General features: G+C 44.3%; 1 protein-coding gene across 4 annotated transcripts in view; it reads left to right on the top strand.

The window, feature by feature from the left end:
• DROSHA (drosha ribonuclease III) overlaps positions 1 to 24043 on the top strand; it is a 608989-nt gene that overhangs the window by 261194 nt on the left and 323752 nt on the right. For all 4 annotated transcript variants that reach the window (XM_069218569.1, XM_069218578.1, XM_069218550.1 and 1 more), the window contains exon 11: positions 21799 to 21880. In XM_069218569.1, the coding sequence (XP_069074670.1) occupies positions 21799 to 21880 (82 nt within the window). The remainder of the gene's footprint in view (positions 1 to 21798; positions 21881 to 24043) is intronic.

The following is a 24043-nucleotide window of genomic DNA, read 5'->3' as shown; positions in this document are numbered from 1 at the left end:
TTTGTTCCCTTGTAAAGTTGCCTCCACATTGATAGCTAAGCGAAGAAGTCAATTGTTTTCTCCCAGGTATAGTAACTGTGGAAGTCAGATATAGTTTGATACGGGTGTAAAAAAGGACTGCTACAGGTACGTCTTATTAACCACTGACTGCCCAGTAGCTAGGTTAAGACCTCTTAGATCGTCTCTGCCAATCATGTGTAATTATATGTTAAACATTTTATCTCTTTGCTAAGGTTTGAGGCTTTTCAGGCACACTGTTAGCAGACAGTGTATCTTTAACCATCATCTTTAAGAATCATTGAGTTTGGTTTAATTAATGCACTGAAAGTACTAATCTGGAATCACCTTTCCACTTTGTCAATGGACTTGGAAAGAAGAGGAGAGTCTGAGGGGCTGTACATAGCATGCCACTTGTTAAATCCTAATTCAAGTCTTAACTAACTTTAGTTTCAGTTAGACTGTCTCACAGCAGGGTCGGTTATGGATGTAAGGGTATTAGTTGCGTAACACGCCCTTGAATAATATACTTTACTGCTTAACATGGAGCTATGAAATTTTGCATTAGGGTGGCAAGGAATGCACCTTGCCTGCATGATGACACTAAGCTATGCTGATGACGAAGTCCGTAAAGATTTCCTTTTTAGCATATAAAAAACAGCACATGGCAAATACCTCTAGTGGCTGAGGATACCACTAGAGGTATTTGAGGATGGAAGATGAAGAGAGGGAGGTAGAGGGCAAAGATCAGGAAGATGGTAGCCCCAGCTGTAAAACAAATGATACACATATGTTACTGCAAACAAGTGACAATGCAGTGAAAGAGTTACCATTACCTTAAGTGTTGACTTGAATGAGGGTCTGTTAAATATGAACACCATATCCTTCCCCAGGGATTAGAGTGCTTAGAGGACGATCACATACGTATAGGTAGCCCATTTTAGATATTCGGTTAATTGTCCAGAAGCCCATAAGTTCCATGCCCCTTAATTATTTCTTTTTAGCACTGCTCTGCATTTTCAATGAAAAGGTTTGTTTTGTTTGTTTTTATAGGGTGCCACATACCAACCTTATATCACTTCAAAACACATGACCGCATTTCCTCAATGTTATCAGCTTATTGTGGTGTTTATTACAACGCTCAATTAAGTTGTTTACATACTTAGCATAGTTGATGCAAGACTGAAAATATATATAGAACCTAAGTGTCTGGTTCATAGAAATGCTTTTACTTTTCTAAATACCACATCCTAGACATTGGTAAGATTTTATGAAGGTAAATTGTTCTTCTGATAGAAAATCCTCAATATGCATGTACACTTGCTTGCAATAAGAAAGGTGCATTTTAAGTTCCATTGCAAATAACAGCCATAAAGACGATATCCAAATGTGCCACTATAACGTGATTTGTATACAATAGTTTTTTTAATTGAAAATTGTAGTTTTCACAAAATGCATTTCATTTTAGTAATCTCTTGAGACACACTGACACTAAACATAGCTTGTTAGCAAGGCATCATGGCACACTTATCTGCCAACCCAACCAAGTGTGCATTGTTTCAGGTTCTAGTGAGTACCCTTAGCATACTTTTGGGGACACCCTTCGACCCTTTATAAGGGGCGTTCAAGAGCCATACAGCCTTTAATTCTCCTGGCCCATTCCCTAGCATTCAGAACATTCTTGTCTCACCAGTGTTTGGCTATGTCTGGCTTAGCAGTAACCAGAGCCCAGTGTATCGATGCTAATGTAAATCTATTGATGTCAGTTCCTACATGGAGATGTGCAAATTAAGAACTATCATCTATTACCCGGCTGGCACACTTCTCCAAAAGTAGCACAAATTCCGCTCCAATAGGTTTCAATTTATGGGCAGGTTCAGACAGTATGTATCAAGTCGGTAACCTGTAGACCACATCTTAAGTAACAAGGAACTGCTACTATACCAAACAGCCATAGCTTGTGTTGGGTAAAATATACTCTGTGTAAATAACCCTTATCACTAGTAGAGCACTGAAACTGTCATGGGAGTGAATCATGAGGGACCTATATAAGATAGCAGTCTGTGGCTTACCCATGTCTTCCATCAGTAATTTTTCTTCAAGAGGACTGAAGTCAGAGAGATCACCAGATTCTGTGCATAGAGAAAAAGGGCACCCTAAGCAGCAGGAACCCCAAACTCCCTAAATTGGTTTTTCTGCATGTCAAGGTTTACTTGCAGCTCTTCAAAGTAAAGTTAGTGCATGCTCGCCATAGCTTCTCCCAACTTTCATATCCTCATGGCATCCCAGCCATTAAAGTTCTGTAACGCATGAGCCCGCCAGGGCCACATCCCCAGCAACAATGGAGCTTTTGGTTAATCTTCCGGACAACTCATTGTCTTGCAGGGTACTAGATTTTCTGCACTGTAACTGAGGATGAGGGCAGATCCGAACCTCATTTTCAATCATCTAGATAGTGCAGGGCATGTGTCACCCCTTGCCCCAAATGCTCTTTCTTTCTGTAACATAAGCGATAATGTCATGTAACAATTCATTAGTTACCATTAATTAGGATGCATAGTAGTAGGTCTGTATACAGCTCCTATATCACCATCATACTGAGACTTATGACTTCTAACCATAGCAATATGTGGATTCCTGCCCACCCACTAAAAATCCTGCTCCAAGGCATTCAAGCAAGAGAAATTGTTGCATTGAATCTCTGATGGGTAGTTCTTATGTTGGCACAGGCTGTGTGGCATGGCTATCATCTTGAAAATTGACACTTTACCCATGAAGGGCAGTGGCAAGGGAGAACAGTATGCAAGGTCTGCTCTTATTCTGTCCAACTGGGTTCTTGGGTTTTGATTCCTGGCCAGGGTTCTCTCCCTTGCTGTATAGACACAGAAGGATCTGAAAACCTCTCTGGTTAACATCAGGCATAAAAGCGCATTGCAGGTCCAACTCAGATGCCCCCAGTGCCTATACATTAGATGTATTAATTTTGATCTTCAGACCGCAGAAAATGAAAATATACAAAGAATTTGAGTTGATTTGACCCCAGACCATTGTGTTCCTGAAGGTAAACACGCAAGTAATTTGCATTCATGGATACTCTTTCTGACTGCATTGACAACCACTCAGATCCTTTCACCAGGGCATCTTGCCTGATCCACTCCTACCAGTAGTTTAAATGCAATAGTAAACAGTAGGGGCAACATGGGGCAGCCCTGGTGGGTGCCCATTAGAACAGGATCTGTTTGAGATACCTTACCCACAATCCTCATTGTGGCTGTCAAGTTTGTGTACAGTAGACCGGTATATTTAACAAAATGAGAATCAAAATTATTCTTTTAAAGAAGTTCAAACATATGATCCCATTCTGTTGAGTTAAAGTCCTTCTTGAAATCTACCATTAAGAATGCTAATGAGGTATGCAAATGAGGGGCTAGTACCAAGGTATTATGAAGACTTCTGTTATGACAGGTAGCACAGAGAGATATGAAGCTTCTTTGATTAGGGTGTACAACTAATTTGTTCACTTTAGCATGACATGTGGCTGTGGCGTTGGCAATTATTTTGACTTCAATAGTTATTAAAGAAATTGGGATCATAAGAGACAAGTGTGGGTGCTATTCGGGCCTGGTATTATAGCCGTTTTATCCATGTACAGGTCAGCAGGCAACTCTCCGCATTCCAACACTTCGTCCAACAAAACTTTAAAATGGGGTGGAGGTGGGGGGGGGGGGGGTCATAATTCCCACCTTCGCCAATGTAAATAGTTTGGTGGGAAGCCATTTGTGCTTTTGTGTCTTTCCCTCCTGGAGTGACTAAAGGGCTGAGGACAGTTTGTTTCTGCCTCTTTTCTTTTCCCAAAACTCCCTCTCCTCATCAGTAATTTTAGGAGGTCAATAAGACCTGCCATGCTTTAGGATCAATGATAGCTTACAGTTGAATAGAAAGTAGCAAAGGTCTGTCTGCTATGGCCTGACGGGTGTCTTTCTCTGCAGTGTGTCCACCAGGGACCCTCTCCTGACCAAATCTGTGCACGGCAGCCCAACCTGGCCTCACCAAGCCCAATTTGAGGATAATCTAGATCTATTAGAGGTTATGTTTCTGAGGGTCAAGCAGTCGGGTTTAGTTACATTTTGAGCATGATTTCACCAAAACCGGACTCGCTCTCTCTCCCCCCCCCCCCGCCAGTGTGTACCCGGAGATCTTAGAGTCCGTATTTTAGTATTAACTTCCGAGATGATTTTTTAGGTTGGTGTCCATCAGGTGATAGTCACTCTGTCGCCATCGTTCCCTTCTCAAGACTGCACCTCTATTAAGTTCCTTTTGTATAGGGGAAGTGGTCCAAGATTCCATAAGCGAGCATCTCAACTTGCCTAACAGCAAAGTTGATGATGAGAATTAAAAAAAAATTATACCAGAGAAAATGATTTCTGAGCAGCGGATTAGAAGGTAATTTTTTACTTTTCAGATTGAAATTGGTGCCAGGCAAGTTGGCCCTCTTAGAAGGACTGTATCTATGCCAGATGTGGCTCTTCAACAAATCATACAGACTATTCATATCTTCCCTCAAGGATTAGATCTGCATTTGTGAGCTGCAAAATAATTGGGACGGAACAAGGAAGAGAGTGTTCGAGAGGCATATACAATCATAAATGAAACTAGTGTGCCCCACAGCAGGCTCATAATGGCGCTATATCTCCCTAGAAGGTTTCTCTGTGTCTTATTTATGTTGATAGGGAACGCAATTCTCAAAAGAATAGCCCTCCCTGCGTTCCCCTTGAAAATCCTGCATGTGCTCCCAAAGAAAACCAGTGGCCTGCCAGAAAAGGAAGCCTATTGCCAAGAAAGTGGGTCTCCTGGCGAACTACCATGTCAGCATGAGATCTCAACATTCTTCAAAACTGCCTTCTCATGATTTTGTGTAACAGGACATTTACATTCAATTTCAGAATTTTAGTAGATCCAGACTGATTTAGTTGTGTGTAAGCTGCCGTACTGTTTTGGGTTCCCTTCTACCATGACAACGCCCCAGCATGTCGTCCTGTGTCTTCCCTATGTGCTAGTATCTCAATGTACTGCAGTGACATGCATAACTAATTCTAACACTAACATGAAACCCTACCTCCCCCCTCCTGATAGTTCCAAAACTTGAAATATTTTTCATTTGAGCCTTCACACTAATTTTGTCACATGGGCCATTAGGACTCTAGTTATCCCCTAATGGAAAATAGCCCCAACATATCCTACACCCAGTTTATAATATTGAGTGGGTAATTATGAATGCACATCTACATTTTCCACCAACAAGGGATGCACCAAATTTCAGTTATTAACCACTTTTACTCACTCTCGCAGGGAAGAGCCATTAAGTATCATTTGCAGGGCAAACACAGAAGCAAACTTGACTTCATGACCACAGATAACTCCCACCCTAACACTCATCTCAGCCAACCAGTTTATACAAAGGGTACAAACGAAAAAGGTGAGAAAGTGGATACGTCTGGTGCCTTTCTAGTCTTCTCCTCAAGGGGGAATCTCGCTTTGCCACAGGAGCACTGTCAGAACTCGTCTTCATGTTGTTTTCATCGCTGCTTTGTCGACTGCCATTTCCATAGAGGTTTCTGTATTTCAGGAGATGTTTCTCACTGGTGGCCGTTGGAGTACTTCCCTTATCAGTGTTAAGTTGTCTCTACTTCCTGCAGCACCTACTTCTCTGCTGTTTTAGGCTGTGCAATTCTCTGGAAGATATTGCTACCCCTTTGTTATTTCCATGAGGTTTCAATTTTGGAGTTACTTTCGTCAACCCATGTCTTAGACACTTACGGGGGCTCCAAGGAGATCATTTTGACTTTTAATTTTATGGGAAACCGTAACATGTATTGTCGCTCATCACCCCAAAATTTAGTTTGACTTGTTCTAATGATTTCTTTTGAATTTGAAGAGTTCTTTTATAATACAAAAACACTGTGATCTAATGTGCGTCAAAGCACATTTCCCCTTCTCTCTGGTTGTTCTCAAAATCAATTCTCACTTCAATAATTTTGGAATGTCGCGGTGATTAGTGACATCAGAGGGCACCACTGGGGTGTCCTCAACCTCATTGAGCAGTGTGTCTGTTCTACAAGGAAGCAGGAGAAAATCCTGCTTCAAGAAGGAAATCCCTCAGCCATTGCTCTACGAGAGCCTCAGGGCATATTTCTCAGTGGCCTTCGGGAATCCCATAAACCTTAAGTTGTTGTAATTGCTATCCATCCTTCACTCACAATTTTAGATCATGTATTGAGGCTTCCAGTTTGTCTACGTTGGACTTAATCTCAATCAGTGTATCCTCAATCTTTGAGATGTGTTCCTCTGCATCCGCCAGCCCACCTGCTACATTGTGCAGGTTCTGGCATAGGAGTGTCACATGAAGTCCCACCACACTCATTTTGCCTTTTAGTGCTTGTCTTGATGTTTGAATGGCATGCAGGATCTATCCTGTGGAGGCAGAGTTTTAGCCTGTGATGTTGCTATTCCACTCGGTTGTTGGGAAGACTAGCGATGTCCCTGGCCTGGAGGTTAGTGCTCTAGTAAATGAAACCATCTTCCCCTGTTTAGGGATTGTGCCAGGTTTCTCTCTTGCTTTCGAAGGGCAAGGATGCATGTAAGTACTCCAAAAGTCACATTGGGATCCTAATCATGTTCCAGGTAATAGACAATGTCCAAAAAGAGTGAAACAGTTCAACAGGTGTCACATGCAATCGGGCCACTCAGTCGTTGTGCTTACGGACCTTTAGGGTCAATTGTTAGCAGTATTTCAGAAGCAGGACTGGTAATGTCTCCCCTGGGAAGTAAAGGCCACACCAATCACAGTGCCACACCCCACTCCAAAGAACTACCACAACAATTGCACAATTTGCAAGTAAACCCATGGCAGGACATTATTATTGATCACGTTCTATCACGCCTATTTAAGCATCCACTCTAAATGCCTTGGTATTCTGGGATTAAGGGAATGGCCCCATCCCCTGCCACTTCATCCAGAAATTCTTCCCTCACAAGTGAGAGATGTCCGAAGGCCACTGTCAGAGAGGGACACCAGAACTAGGTTCACCTCTGCCCAGCACACCTCCATTCCCCACAAAGAGCCCCAGGCATCATCAAGAAATGGAGTCCCGGGCCTTACCCCAGCAGCGTCTGCAAGATGGCTGAAGGCTGTTGTGAATTTGGGGGCCCACTACCTCAGACAAGTTGTCAGCCTTTCAATTGGAGGCTTCAAGAGGGTCACAATCCACCCCCGGTGTATCCCGCATATTTTAGTAGACCCTCTGGCCACCACCCACTGTCCTCCAGTGTCAAGGTGGTCCCCACTTAATATGGCATCTGCCAAACTTGAATGGCACAAGCAAAATCCGTGGCCCCCAAGCCCAACCCCCCTGTTTGTTGCCATCAAGCAGGCTAGTTCCAGGCCAAATGTCCAGCCCCAAAAGTCCACAGGTTGCTACTTCGTTCTTCTCCACCTCTGTTGCCTTTATCCTGTCAAGAAAAGGGGGGGGGGGAGCTTGGGAGGGGAGGCTTTGCACTGAGTGTGCAGCAACATCCTTAGCTCTTCCGTGTCCTTCCAGGGATAGACAGTGCTCTGTCCATAGGGACGCAGGCCACACTACACTCTATTCAGGCCTGATGCTGGCTGCTGCACACACCTCTGTGCCATGGCCTAGGTGACACCACTGCCGCATGGGTCAAATGTTCATTGTTCTTTATGACACACCCATCTTAGCCGCTCGGGCCTATCGTTTGTGTCATGTAAATAAAAGAAGCAGGGGCAACCCAGTAACCCTCGGATTCATTCTCTGCCACATTCAAGGAGTTTAACGCAACAATACCCTTCAAAAGTATACCTTGCTTTTTCCACATCCAGCTCACAAATTGTGTGTTTCCCAACCTGCGTCCTGATGATGACCCTGTTTAAATTGAATGTATAATTTTGAAATGTTGACACAATAATAGGCTACTCTTTTTTTATTCAATTCTGAAGCATTTCACTCTTCGTCAGTGTGTAGCCCAACCACCTATGCATCCTTAGTCAGCCACTATTTATGTTCATAGACTGTAGAGTACCAGCACGCTTTACATTCACTTATCTCACTTGCACAGCGCCGTTTAGGTTCGCCTCTTTAAATTTAATTTGGCTGGATTGTGTTTACAATGATTTTTTTGTATTGTTGAACAAATTAAATAAAACTGGTTCCATTTCAAATCTAGACAATCTGTTGATTGTTTAACCAATATATTCCCCAGGAAGTAGAGGTTCAAACTTCTCCTTTATGGGACCATTGTTTCTCTTTTTCTTCTGTGTCTGGTCAGATTCTCACCACGCCAACACTGCAGTCCACTGTTGTTCTCAGGGGGACCCTGCAATAGGATAGCAAAATTGTCTCCCCACCCCAGAAGACAGAAAGGGACAGGATGAATCAGGAGAATTTGTGCACGCATGGGAGTGCTAAGCAACTGTGCCCGGCATGTTACACTGCTAATCACACTTGTGACTGTGGTGCGACTGAACATTTTTAATTAGTTTGAAGAATGATAGTAGATGAACAGCTTCCCTGATATTATACCTAATGAGAATGACTGACAAAACATTTCATAGTTTTTTAACCTTAAGAGGGCCCCTGCATTGGGTGTAAATGGCCATGTTGTTTTTACAGACCCTGATTATTCCTTAATTATCTATCTGCAGTGTGTGTGATGATCTATTCCCATTTGTAATGAATATGGAAATATTAAGTCATTTCAGAAAGCTTAGGAAGTGCCACCCACGTGTAACTCACTACTCAAGACATCTCTTTCTAACTTGTATCTTTGTTAATGGAAACATCAAAGAAATTGATAAATATTTAAGTGATAAAAGTTAACATGCACTTGCAATACAATCAATCTCACATTTGTGAAAGTTAGAGCTCATGGCATTGAAAATGGCCATGTTTTTACTTTAGTTTGTATGCAGTGGAGTGATGATATTTGCATAGCGTTATTGCCATTCGTATGACCTCGTGGCACTGGAGAACCAGAAGATTGGAAATAGCTTATGAGAGAAGGGAGACGAGTAATATGTTGGCTGAAAAATAAAAAGTAACAACATCTTGGAAAACGCAAACACTCATAGGGAATGAAAGTTTAAGTAAAGCATGTGAAATGTAAGCAGGAATAACATGGTTACCTTAGTGCTTCTACACTACTTGTTGAGAAATCAATGATTGTGAAAAAAGTTAAGGATGGCCATAGTGGTCGTAAGGGACCCGTAACAAGGTCCATTGCTTTTAATTTTTTTTTTTTTTTTTAAACTTTAATTGATTTTATTTTGTTTTGCATCTATTAGTGATGATTAATACGTATGCGTATTCTTCCAAACAAGCCATAGTTACAGTTTCATACTATTCAGTCCAGTCGCACACTTATGGCAATATTATTGCTATAACTGAGTAGTCGTGGTGTCGTCCACCCTGCACACTTCGTGTTTATCCTCACGTGTTATTCATGCTCATGGAGTCATCATCCCCCCGTACTGTGACCACCTGATCAGTAGAATATATAGACTTTAACTACTAAAAAAACCCCAGAAAAGGTAAAGAGAAAAAAAAAAAACTATGCGCAAGTGGGATAAATGACAGCATTGAGATCCCATCTCTCCAGTGCATGTAGACCACTCTGCTATTGGGGTCCACTTGGACGTACTCCTGTTTCCCTACACAAGTGTAGATCCTCCTGTCCTCGTAAGGATCTTTCTCATCTATGGCAATGGGGCTCTGTCCTTCCGCAGGGTTTCTGGGGTTGGTCTACCCTCATCCAGCTCTGTCCTACCCAACTGGTTAGTGCTAGTGTCTGACCCCCTGTATCCTCCTCTCTCCCTTCACCTCTCAACTCGGTCTCTTCCCTTTGCATGCTGTTGTGGTCATCCTCTCGAGATCTTCCACCCTCTCGCCCTCAGTCCTCCCAGGCCTCCAATATCTCTTTCCATAGTGGGGCTATGTGTTTAGTCCGAACCCCCCGTGCCTCATCTCTCTGAAGTGTCTGTAGCTCAGCTTGGGCCCATAGTGATACGTCTGCTCTCCAATCCTCAATTTTAGGCCCCACCAAGGATTTCCAGGTCAATGCTATCCGGCATCTATACAAAATCATTGCAAGAGCTATAAACCTACTGCCTACTTTCTTGAATGCTGGCCTTCCATGTAACTCTAGTAGGCACGAGTGGGGGGCTCATGTGGAGTCTGATGCCAAGGGTCTCCCCCATGTCCTTCAGTACTTGGGTCCATCCCCCCTGAATGCTGGTGCAATCCCAGACCATGTGGTAAAAGTCCAGGTCCGCTGCTTGACATCTGAGGCAGGCCCTGGGCTCTTCCCCATGTATCACTCTGAACCTGTGTGGAGTGAGGTATGTTCTGTGGATGTAATTATATTGGATATATTGAAACCGGGTGTTTTGAGATACTTTCCGAGGATACGCTAGCACCCTCTGCCACTCCGTATTCATTAGCTCTCTACTCCCTATCTCTTCCCATTTTGCCCGCAGGGTCTGTAAGGGTTTTAGGGTGGCTTCAATAGAAGTCTTGTAGAGTTTGGTGACCAGATGGCTATGTGCTCCCTCCATCAGAAGTAAATTTAATATGGCATGAGTCTCTGGTTCCGCGTTCACTGTTGACCATAGTCGTCTCACCGCGAGAACCATCGCCTGATATATCAAAAATTGGCCCGCGGGGATCTCCTTCTCTTCCACAAGTCTCTCGAAGGGTCTCAGTACCCCATCTTTAAAGAGATCTCCTATCGTCAACACTCCGGCCCGGGTCCATGCCCTGACCTGGCCCCCACTTAGGGTCTCGCCCGATGTATTGAACGGTATCCCAGTCAGCGGTAGCCCAGGATAATAGGCCACTCTCGCCCCCGTGTGCCACTGTCAGCAGGACCGATTTCCCAGACTTGAAGTTTCCAGCACCCAGCAAGTCGGCCACCAAAGCCTCCACCGATATCTCACCGCTGGCCACTCTCAGTCCCATCCGAGGTCCCCCCGAGACCCATCGAGCCACCCATTGCAGCTGACATGCCTGGTAGTACAGCTCAAAATCCGGGACATCCAGTCCCCCCCTCCAATGCAGGCCGACGAAGAATGGAAAGCGATGTCCGTTGGCGCCCCCCGTCCCACACAAGTCCCCTAAGGAGCACATCCAGTTCCTTGAACCAGCTCCCAGGAACAGTCAACGTTAAGTTCGTGAAGTAATACAGGAGACGTGGCACCATTATCATTTTAATCATCAGGGCCACCCGGGCCATAATTGGGAGCCTACAGAACTGCACAGCAGACCGCAAGAAGCAGAGGGCTGCCACCAGATTCCCATCCCGTAGATCACTTAGGTCGTGGAAAATCCAGATGCCCTAATACTTAAGAGCGTGGCGACCAGGGAAGATCCGCAGGACACGCAGATGGGCGTCCAGCGCCCTCAGACAGCGAGAAAACATGGGTATTCCCTCTGTTAACCCTGAGACCCGAGTTTGAAACTGAATCCCTCCAGCTGTGCCAGTGCCCGTGGGATCCCAGACTGGGTGTCTCTCAGGTATATCAACAGGTTGTCTGCATAGAGCGAGATAATATGTTCCCCTTGGCCCAGCATCACCCCCATGCCCGCTCCCCCGTACAAAATTGCGCCGCTAAGAGTTCAATGGTGATCGCAAACAGCAGGGGCGAAAAAGAGGGCAGCCCTGTCTTGTGCGTTGGCCTATAGGGTAAGACTCAGACACCACTCCCCCGACCCGCACCCTGACCACCGGTCAGTGATACAGTAACTCTACCCAGCGGATCCAGTTCTCTCCCATCTTCATTCTCTTCATCACTGCTCTGAGATAGTCCCACCTCACAGAGTCGAATGCCTTTTCTAAGTCTACTGACAGGAGCATAGCCTCAAGTCGGCGCTCCGCCAGGGGCCGGTGCAGGATCGTAAACAACCGTCTAAGATTCAGAGATGTACTGCGTGCGGGCACAAAACCTTTATGGTCCTCATGCACAAGAGTGGGGATGTGTTGCAACAGCCTATTGTCCAGTGCCTGGCTGAGGATCCTAAAATCGCAATTCAGCATAGACAAGGGGTGGAAGTCAGTCACCTATCTCTCTTTAGATTTTGTCTTGGGCAGCGGGATCACTAGCGCCTCCCTCAGGGTACCCGGGAGAGTACTGCTCTCAAAGGCTTCCGCTTAAAGCTCAACCAGTGCTGGGGCCAATATATCTATGTATGTCTTATAGAATTCCATGGGTAACCCATCCGTGCCCGGAGTCTTACCCGCGGCCAACTGTGTGACAGCTACCTTCATCACCTCCAGAGAGATCGGCTCTCCCAGACCGCCCCCGTCATCTGGCCCAAGGCTCGTCAAAGGCAGGGACTCCAGCTGTTCCCCTACCGTCCACGGTAATTCGTCCTCTGGGTGTCTATACAGGGCCGTATAGTAGGACTTAAAAACATCATTCATTTCAGCCGGCGTATAAACCTGGTCCCCAGTCGTCTCTCTCACACTTGTGATCGGGTCATTCCCTCCCACGGGTCATACCAACCAGGCAAGTAGTCTGCCCGCTCTACCCTCCTCAGCCTGCACAGACATCAATTGTTTCCTATAATCGTGGCATCTCAGTCTGTCAAGTGTCTGGTGGTATGTCTCTCTGGCCCCGAACAGTCTGCGGTTGGTTTCCAGGTCCCCTCTTTGCTCAACCTCCCTATCATGCAGGTCCTTTTCCAGCCTCTATTGAGCCTAATATGATCCCTGAGGTATGTTTGTAAGTCCTCCCTGTATGCCGGGTACTCCAGTGCCTGCGGTTGGAGTCTCCACATCGGTATTCGGGCCCTCGTCTCTGTCCTTTGCCAGGTGACTATTAGTGGGCTATGGTCGGACATCGTGCGCCCAAATACTCATAGGAAAACATTTCATGGGCAAGGGAGCCAGAGCACACAACCCGATCTATTCTAGTGTGGAGGTGATGTAATCCCGAATAGAATGAGTAGTCTCTAGTCTGTGGGTGCTATAATCTTCATGTGTCTTCCACTCCCCAATGCCTCATCCATTCTCTCAGAACCTCTACCATTTTGCGCGCCGCGCCCCAGGCATAGAAGGGAAGGAACGGTAGAGCCCCAGATCCAGTGTGCAATTAAAATCCCCCCCCAATTAGGAAGCGGTCTCTGGAGCACTTGGCCATCCGCCCTGATAATGCATGCCAAAAGGAAGCCTGATCCTGATTTGGCACATATATACAGCCCAGCACCACTGGACTGCCTTGTAGCCTACACTCTACTATTACATATCTCCCTTCTGTGTCCAGGTCTATTGAGATGGCCTCAAAGGGAACTCCCGCCCTGATCCAAACCAGTACCCCTCTGGCGTACCCTGAGTATGTAGTGGTGTAAAGTTGTCCCCGCCATCTGCGCCTCAGTTTATCTACCTCCTGTGCGGTTAGGTGTGTTTCCAGAAAGCATTGCTATATGCACCCCCTTCTCTTGAGGTACGACAGGATTTTATGACGCTTAGCCGGTGACCCCAGCCCCCGAATATTCCAAGTTATCAACTTGTAGGCTGTAGAGGTGTGGTAAGTAAATCCGGGGGGGGGGAGGGTCAATACCCCCTTGTGGGACCTAAAGGTCCTCCGCATTCTGCCACGTTTCAGTCCTGCCGTGTCCCAGAAAACCAAAGTAAGCAACCCCTTGCGCATGTAATCAAACAAGAACATCAAACCCCAACTCCCTCTTCCCAGGGCAATACCGCAACAGGCGGTTGTCCAGTTTACGCTCATTGAGCCAAACAATAACATTTAAGTCATAAAGAATTCTCGCCATCTAAGGATGTTAGACGAGAATCTAAGTGGTGGGGGAGACCTTCACCCGCACGTAGGCCTTCCATCAAACCTCGCCTCCTGAGGGCAACCCTTCAGTTTACCACATACGTTCTTTACAGGCCATCTGCAGTTCTCGGGGTCACTATTGAGCCCCCATCAGAATGATGAGAGTCCGAGGAGCATGTTCGGTGTCCTGAGTCCCCACCACTGTCCTCGGTCGTCATCCTCCCCTGTTGCAGCGATGCCACCGCCTCCAGGGCCGATCTCCTGGCCTGGTCCTTCTGTGCCGGTGTTGGCCTGGTTCCCGGGTGTGATCTTTTCCTGCGTCGCCTCCCCCCTTGCGCTTTTGGTTATGCAACGGTACAGGTGAGGATCCAGGGTTACCCTCCATTTTATGTGCTTCTAGCCACTCCCAGGCCTCCTCTGGTGTCTGGAAAAAAGTACTGTGGCCATCGCAGATTAGTATCATCCTAGCTGGAAATAAGAGCGAGTACTGGACACCAGCATCTCTCAAGGCCCTCTTCACCGCCATGTATGATGCTCTCTTAGTCTGTACTTCCACCGTGAAGTCCAGGAATAGGGTCACTGATGCGTTGTCGATCCTGAAAGGGCCTGCCTCCCTCGCGTGCTGCAGTAGGATGTCTCTGTCTTGGTAGTGCAGCAGTTTAGCTATCACGGTCTGCGGAGGACGGCCAGGCGCCGCCGGTCTCGCCGAGAGGCAAAAGAGGGAGTTAAGAGGTCCGGAGCCATCACCTGTCGCATCCATGTTTCCAGATATGTCATTGCGTTATTCCCTTCAAGCAGCCCAATGATACACACATTATTGCGCCGGTTGCAGCCTTCTGCATCCTCGGCACGGCGTTCCAGCCACCTGTTGCTCTGGTGCCATTGCTGTGATCGTTTTCTCTGCATCCCGGACCCTGTCTGCTAGTTTCTGGTGGTCTGCACGCAGTAGGCCTAGTTCCGCCGACACCTGGCCAATTTCTCGCTGTAGGGTCGTTTTGGACTCCTCTTACCCCTAGGATCTTGTCTAGTGTTTCCTGCAATGCATGAGGTACCGACTCGGCCATTTCCAACATGTCTGGGCCACCCACGTGTTCTTTCCCTTGTGGCCTACTCTTCTTGCGGCTTTGGGTCGGCATTCAGTCCTGAGCAGCGGGACGCCCTACCCCCAGGGGGCCGGCATCGATCATGACATTCGCCTCTCCACCAACCTCATCACTTGCTCTGTGCCAGCGCGGTCCAGGGGGGATGCCCCTCCCCAGGCATAGCTCGTTCCAGGTCTCTGACCACCTCTGGGCACTCTCTCCCCCTCCGCAGGGGCTCTCTGCTTTTAGGGTCACTGTGCACACCCACAGTTATTCTGCCTAGAACGTCCCACCAATGCAGGTCATCGGTGATGCAGTGGCTTCAGTCCACTCAGTCTCTCGATTCTTGGGCCTGGGTCATTCATCCAGTTTCTACATTCCGGGCTGACTGCAGCCGCACGTGCTCTGCATCTCACTGTCTCTACCCTGGGGCTTCCCCCTCAGGGCGTCACACTCCTGGGTCAGCCTTTTTCTTCCTGTAGTTGGTCTCCTGTGCGTCCTCCATTGGGCCCTCAGTGCTCACCTGCTCCCCAGCACATCCAACGCCCCGCCAGGCAAGTCGTTCGCCCCCAATGGTGTCGTCTCTCGTGTCTCCCATGGTCTTCCTTTATCCTGTTCCGGGCCACCTCAGCCCTAAGTTTCTCTCCAGGTGCCTGTTTGCCGGAGCCGACTGGCCCCAATCAACTGCCACGTTTCGGCCCTCCCTGGGTGCCGATCCGTCCCATCTGGGTCACTGCAACACGCACCGGGGCCTTCCCGCTCCAAGGCCTACTGCCTCTCTTCACCGTTGGGCCCCCCTCCTCTCCCTTCCTGGGGTTCCCCAGCACTCACTCAGGCTCCAGTGCGCCCAGCGTCTCTCCATCGGGGGCCGTTCGTTGCTGGGGTCGGGCACGTTCCTCTCTCACTGTTGCCCCACCTCGTGTGCCCTCCTTGGTCTTCCCTCTCTTGCATACGGGCCTCAGCAGCCTCTGATCCGCCCCGAGACTTCAACGAAGCCGGTCGGCCGCTCTCGGCCACCGCGTCCAAACTCCTCCAGAGCGCTGCTCATCTCCTGCACAGTCAGCACGGCCCGCTCCACGAGCCAGCACTAGACTCCAAATCACAGCCAGCCGCCCGAGGCACGCGTCCGGCAATTTGCCCTCGGTCCGCCCAGTGGATCGCTGGGCAGCCACCTCAGACTTACTGGCCCTTCCAGTGCCCCCGCGACCTCACTACTGTCGGGGGTTCCCTCCGGGGCACTGGTCTTATCGGAGAAATAGAAGGCCTTTGCGGAGCGGTGCATTTACACGTCCGCCATCTCTACCAGCCAAGCCACGCCCCCCCTTGCAAGTTCCATGGCTTATAGCCTTACAAAATATAAGCAGTATGGTTTAAAAAGATCACACCCTCGAGCACAGAGCTCTACACATCAACCAGGTATTGCAGTACTTCAAGGAATGTTGAATTTTCCCACCCAGGAAAAACAATGGGGGTTATTTACAAGCCCCATTGTTTTTCAAAGAAAAGAGAAAACAGAAGTAGCGCTTCACTGACCAACTCTGTAAATTGTCGCTAATGTGTGAGGTTGAGAATGAAACCAATCTGCCCACTTAGCCACCTCTCTGTCTTGCTTTGTTTAGTTTTTCCCCTGTATTTTGAACCTTTCTTTTCTCTCCATTCTGAGGCTGCACTTTGGAATAGAAAAATGTAAAAAAATACAACATTTGCCATCAAAGTGTTTCTTTATTTTTTTGATCCATTTCACAGAATAGCAAATAGAGAAAAGGAGAGGAAAGAGAGGGTAAGAGCCATTTGTTGAAGTCATGGTTTTCAGCAAGTGCAGAGGAGTGAGACAGAGGAAGAAAGTGGGGTGGGAGGGGCAGGAAGCTGCCAGCGGCAGAGCAGGATAGAGAACATTGTAGAAAGGTGGGCGTGTGAGATGTGTGGTGAGGGGGGTGTGGGGTAGGGGATCATCATAATCAGAAGGGGGCCCCTACACCATGGTGAGGCAGTTGGATTTATCACGAGTAGTCCAAAAACGCGATGAGGAGCAAAGTTAAACTTTTTCCACTGTACGCATCAACCAGGTATTCCAGTACCTCCAGGAATGGTGCACATTCCCAGCTGGGTAAAACAATGTGTTCAGAGAAAAATGAGAAAACGAAAGTAGCGCTTCACTGGCAAACACTGTAAAGTGGTGCTAACATGTGGTTGTGAATGAAACCAATCTGCCCTCTTTGCGACCGCTCTGTTTTGCTTTAATATTTTTTTCGTACTTTAAATCTTTTTTTTCCTCTCCGTCTCAAGGCTGCACTTTGGAATAGAAAAATGTCAGAAAAAGACAAAATTTGCAGCCAAAGTGTTTTTTCTTTCTTTTTTGGATCCATTTCACAGGGAAACAAATAGAGGAAAGAGAGGGTATGAGCCGTTTGTTGAAGTCATGGTTTTCAGCAAGTGAAGAGGAATAATGCCATCAGCTAAGCACGGAATTGAACGCCATGCTGATACATGAGCCGAGAAGCAAATCTAAAAGTGTGTGCAGGAAGGAACATACAAAAAACAACCAGTATTGTAGGAGGGCTGGGGCAGGGGAACGGCACAAGGAGATTGTGACGACACTGCAAATGAAGCAGTAATTTATATTAAGTTAAAAGAAAAAAAGCCGAGATCTCGAAGGGGTGCTGGTTGGACAAGCAGTGTTACGGGAGGGGTGAAGAGGTGGGTGGAGATGGCACAGGGAGATTTTGTGACGGCAGTGCAAATTAAGTTATTTATATTAATAAATTAAAACAATAAAACAGACCTCTGTGGGGTGCTGTGGGTGGGCAGTGATGTGGAAGGGAGTCTGAGGGGGGATGGTACAGGGAGATTGAATGACGGCATGGCAAATGGCTGCACTAGTGATCAGGTAGAGGATGGCCAACAAAACACAAACACAGCTCCTAAAGTGAACAAGCTGCTGGGCATTGTACTGAGCGCCAAAGAGCAGAGTTTGAAGCCTGGCCCCTGCACAACTCCCACCCGCAAGGCACTGCCTCCTCCTGCAGTACGACCAAAAGAAACCATTAGTGAAATTGTCATGGGAAGAAACAAGACACACAAAGAAGGGACAACTACATGTAATACACTAATACAATGAGAGAGGGCACAGGCAGGGCAGGCTACCATGAGCAGGAAACTAACTGCAATGGTGAAAATGAAAGCAGGCACGTAGTTAAAAGGTGCAAAACCCGCAATGCAAATGCTGACCGAAACGTGAGACACTGCACAGGAAGAGCAGGCTGCCATGACCAGGAAACAACCCGGGATGGTGAAAATGAAAGCGGGCGCGTCATTACAAGGTGCACGGCCTTCAAAGAAAATAATTAAACCTGTGATGTAAACAAACACGTACAACAGTATCGAGGATGGAGGAAAGTCTTAAAATGCACAGCAAATGTGACAAAATAAGATTTACAACCCACTTTACAGCAGAGCTAGGAAAGATGAGCATGCCTCTCCACTGCTCCAGATGAAACATCAAAGTATTCCCTGAACACATCTTAAAATGGTGAGCAGTGTATTTAGATAGTAGTTAGTCTGATCTCCAGGGAGGAGACAAAAAAGAAAAAAGGTGGGACAAAGGATAAGATAACACAGTAGCAAGCAAGGATTTTTAAAGGACACTGGCATACACAAATCACAATGACTGGATGGAGCTGAACTTTACTAACCATCTACAACATGTGGCTAAGTGACAGCACAGGCACTGTCTAAGCTCAACCTGAAAATGAGGCTTGCAACAATGGCAATGAAGCCAGGGAATTAAAGCTAATTCATAATAAACTAGATGTAACCATTGTCCGTATCTCTGTGTTCATCAAATCCTCTTGTTTTTATTGGATGTATTCTTCAGTTCCAACCAATCCAGCCAACATGTGTTTCTTCATGCAAACAATACTCGCTTTGACTTCATCAAGGCTTAATTCAAAGTCTCAGAGAAATAATCTTACCAAACCTTTATAAACATCCTCATAATCTTCACGTGATAATTTGTGTATTTGTGTAATGCACTGCTCCGAGCACTCTGTAATGAATTTCCATGCTTCGTCTCATTCTGTTATCAGTGTCACGCTATATTAGCATATTAAATCAGCGCACCACGAAGCGTATTCGCCTCGAAACGTCACTATCAGATTCCTAAGACTAAGGATCAGTGAACATTTCAGAGCCTTGAGACAAGACAACACTTTGTTGTACATATGAGACAAAAGTCCGAGGCAGGGACTTATTAAAAACTTTGAATTTTTTTGTTTTACAACAAGTTCAAAAAGACTCCCGGGGTGGCAACAGAGAATTACATCTGAGAAACAGCTAATGTATTTGGATTTTAAGATTAAGAGCAGTAGACAAGGCCCTAAATACTTATCATGAATTAGAATTTTATTTGGGAGAATGAGTCACCAGATCAGTGGGCATTGGATATATTGATTTATGAAATCTCTCGGAGAGAACAAGATAGATTATAATGACATAACAATCTTTGAATGTGAGTTAACTAGAATAATACACATAGATGAAGGAAAACACTAGCAGAATTTACTGTATAATCTTGCAGATTGCTCTAAATGTTATTAATTATAATGAATAGAGTTTCCAGACGTGCTGTTTCCATATTTGATGGGGGTACACGCATGTAACATTTTATGATAAATAGGTCGCAGATTATTTTGAACCTATGTACAAATTTACGTGATTGGTCTCTGTTTTATTTCTTGAGGCCTTTACAATTAGACGTACATAAGACTTGTTGGTTTTTAGTTAAATTTTTTGCTTGCATGCTACATTTATCATAGATATTTGCGAGCAAGTTGTGAACTGATGAAACGCGCATTGCTCATTTTTGATATTGGATAATCACAAATTTTAATCCAGCGGACGCCGCATTATTGTACAGTATGTTCTTTAGTAATAGGAGATGTTTTTTGGTTCATACTTTAATTTATTCTTGTCTATTTTTTTGACGTCCTTTATATCAATACATTACTGGGAATTTACACTATTTACACTATTTACACTTGCTACTTCAATTTTTTGCAGGTGAATACATCAATCGCAACTACTGCATCATAGAATACAATTTGATCATACTCTCATGATGGGGGTCGCTTGTAGATCTTCTGGTCCGTTTTCTATGTTTATTTTGTGGCATATTTATAGCCAAGATTAAGATGGAGTCAGGTTAGACGATTCGAGGCGAACACGCTTTGTAGTACGCTGATTTAATACGCTAATATAGCGTGACACCGGTTAGTACGGTTTGGGCGGTGCCCTTTTCCTAATATAGTAATAGTTTTTTGTATTTTCTAATAGAGTTTAGACGTAACAATGGTTTAGTTATTGATTTATTTTTGTTAGATAATGAATGAGACGAAGCATGGAAATTCATAAGAGAGCGCTCGGAGCAGTGCATTACACAAAGACACAAATTATCACCGGTAAGGGAAAAACGTGTGGCTCTAGGTTTTTCTACACTTTTGCTACACGCAAACAGTATTACTCATTTGAAATAGTGGAACTGTTATTTATTTTTGTCCTGCAGGAAGATTGAGGATGTTTAGAACATTTTGGGAAGATTATTTCTCTGAGACTTTGAATTAAGGCAAGTAGTAGCCTACGGATCATAGTTAGAATTTGTGTGGACTATACTCTTATCACTGTACATTAGGTGATTGGACTTGTATGGGCAGTATACTTTCATGGATGCAGCACGTTTGGGATATTGGAATTGGTCAGTATAAACTAGTGTTTCTCTTCATTGACACTATAGGAATATTTTACTTTTATTATACACCACCCACCAATGTATGCTGGTTCTTCTAACGTCACTTGCACTTTTTGTTCTGGATTTTTGGTAGAGGCATGGTTATCGATTCTTTAATATCAAATAACCACGATGGGTTTTTGACCATTTTTGAAGGGAGATTGGTGTTTTTATCATGATACTCAACTATGGTGGGGAATTTAATGGGTTCATGTTGATTTACAGCCTTGATGAAGTCAAAGCAAGTATTGTTCGCATGACGAAACACGTGTTGGCTGGATTGCTTGGAACTGAAGAATACATCCAATAAAAACAAGTAGATTTGCTGAACACAGGGAGAAAAAAAAAGGCGAACATGCTTTGTGGTCTGCTGATTTAATATGCTAGTATAGCGTGACACCGATAACTGAATGAGATGAAGCATGGAAATTCATTAGAGTGTGCTCGGAGCAGTGCATTACACAAAGACACAAATTATCACCAGAAGATTATGAGGACTTTTAGAAAATTTTGTGAAGATTATTTCTCTGAGACTTTGAATTAAGCCTTAATGAATTCAAAGCGAGTATTATTCACATGACGAAACACATGTTGGCTGGATTGGTTGGAACTGAAGAATACATCCAATAATACACTGAACACAGAGATACGGAAAATGGTTACATTTATTTGACACAAGTGCCTTGGATTGCGTATGGATGTTACCTCTTGAGAGAAATTTTGTGGAGGAGTAGGGTGGGTCCTCCATTCAGAAGCACCGTGGAGACTTTGTTTGGTCTTTGAGATTCGGTGTGGGATATTGTGAGCTCCGTTCCTATTAAACACCCTTTTGAATCTTTTCAAAATAAACTAAAGTTGCAATTATCTATGCAAACACTGTTTTTAGGTATCAGTCTGTTTTTCATGTCATCCATATGCATTAACACCATAAAATGTAATCAGAGTTTTAAATACAGTGAACGTTTCACATATCATGCCTGAGAGAACTTGAAAAGGTGCTTGAATTCTTGTTTTGATGAAAACTATGTTGTGAAATGAGTATTCTCTAGAGTACTCGAAAAAATGTTCATATTTGTTTCGTCTTTCCACAGAATTTTTGTTTAAAAGGGCTGGACTTATTTTCTTCATACTTATTTAAGGATATTTTAGAACTTCACGACTGGAATCTGATGGGTAAGGAGTTTATTTTAAACATTCTAATAAATGGCATATGTAGAAGTGTAATCGGTGAAATCATACACCACTGACTGAGTTGAAGGGCGGTGCCTACCACTAATTGAGTGTCAACTATTTTTAGAATGGGACCTGTGCGGTGGAGGTGTTGACAGAAATACACATTGTGTTTGAAGTTTCCTAATATGGAGTGAGAATTGTGAAACTTTTATTTTGGCTTGAAAAGGTTGTAAACCATATAATTTTTCAAATATCCCCTTTTTTTTCTATCACTTCCATATATCCTGAAAATACAACCTCCTTTTTTGTAAAATGTAAGTCATTCAGCGGTTTTGTAATAGTTTCTATTGTTAAAATATTGTTTTCGTGTCTTTCTCTGAAGTTAGGCGCTTTGGACATATTTCTTACTGTTTATCACGTGAGAAAATGTTGGGCTTTTTCAAAGAAATGCAAAGTTATTTATAACTTTTAGTAAACAGCTTTGATATCATTTGTTTCTGAAAGCCCATTTGTCTCTCTTTTTTTTTTAATGAAAATGTAATTAGGATTTGTAGAACTCCTAAGTAGCTAATGTCTCCAAGCAGGCCGTTTGGAGAGGACTTTTTCCAAATGTGGTGGAACTTTTCCTTTATTTTCCTGGTAGAGAATCCTGCTACTGGTGATGGGTTTTAGTGGCTAAAAAAAATTCAGTAACAATATGTTAGAGTAATTTCAAATAGAAAACATTATTCTTGTTGACGGTTTCATACTAACGCTTGTAAACAGATATTATGAGCTAACTTACAAGCTAGCAATCCTTCTTAGCTCTAATGTTTATGAAGATTAGACAGAGAAATAGAGGTAGACAAAGATGACATTTTAAGGAGGTCAATTCTGCAGAGAGGGCACGGAGAGGAGGTGAACAGGTTTAAACGCCACGTAGTGCTCGACACCATCAGACCATGTGACACATTTTAAGGAATCTTTCAATGTTTCTTTTAAAATCTGTACATTGTTGCAGTCTGTATCAGATTGTTCTTGTACCTTCATTTTCAGACTTTTAATTCAAGATTCTGTCAAAGGCTGGTATACTTTCTCCAATATTTTTGGTGACCATAAACCCATGTTAATCTATAACTTAAAGGTGCTAATCCAGGACCCACTTTTCAGTTGTTGAATAAAATGTTTGTATGAGCTTAATTGTCGCGAATGCACCTTAATACGGTCTTTCTTACGTGTTCCAAACATTGCTATTCAGCTGTAGAGGAATTCTTCTCAATTTCCTTCTTACTATAACATATAACATACTTCCTTGCAGTATCAAATTGGCATTTGCAATGTGTGCATTGCTTAAATATTTGGGTTGTGCACTTTTATGATCCCATTAATGTTACAGTATTGGATCTTTTGCAAACCTTAATGACATTTATCAGATTTTGTCAAAACTTCTGGCAGCTCCATGCTTCTAAAAGAGGTACTTTCAACATTAATCAACTCACTGGGGATATAACATGGAGGCAGCCAACACCAATATGTGGAAGAGATCAATATCCCTTCTTTATGATTGTAAATATATATGAACAAAAATACATATATTTTTTAGTATCCAGGTCTTGTGTTTTTTTATTTTTCAAGAACATGCCTATTGAGTGGACATAAAAGTAATTTTTTTATTGCGTAGTTAAATAAAAAAAGAAAACACATAATTAAACAGAAGAGAATAAAAAAAACCAAATGTACATGTTTAGAACAATTTAAAAACATGAATTCCTATGCAGTGTTAGAAATCCATCATATACTGAATACGTAAAAGCAATACTTTCTTTAAAACAGATTATGCACAGTAAAGCTCTATATATTGGCATTATGGAGTTGAAATTATCAGTTTTAATGCCAGCATAAGTGAAGTGTGATAAATACATTTCACTAATTTGCACTTTTCCTGGCCGTTCTGGCTCTGGATTAGGTCTTGCCTGCAGATTATTATATGCAGATGATCAACGCTTGAACATATAAGCTTTCTTTGAGGCACTATTAAGGCTAGGCATAAACACAATATGTGTAAAATGTTTTCCTTTTTATAACCCGAGCCTGCATTTTGAATTGTACCAGACCCTTCTGTATTTTGGAGTTCATTCTTTTGTAGAGAAACTGCCCATTCTGTAAGACATAAACTTTAGTTCT

The sequence above is a fragment of the Pleurodeles waltl genome, chromosome 2_1 (assembly GCF_031143425.1).
Source record: "Pleurodeles waltl isolate 20211129_DDA chromosome 2_1, aPleWal1.hap1.20221129, whole genome shotgun sequence".
Classification (NCBI taxonomy): Eukaryota; Metazoa; Chordata; class Amphibia; order Caudata; family Salamandridae; genus Pleurodeles; species Pleurodeles waltl.
This window is presented reverse-complemented; position numbering and strand designations above follow the sequence as displayed.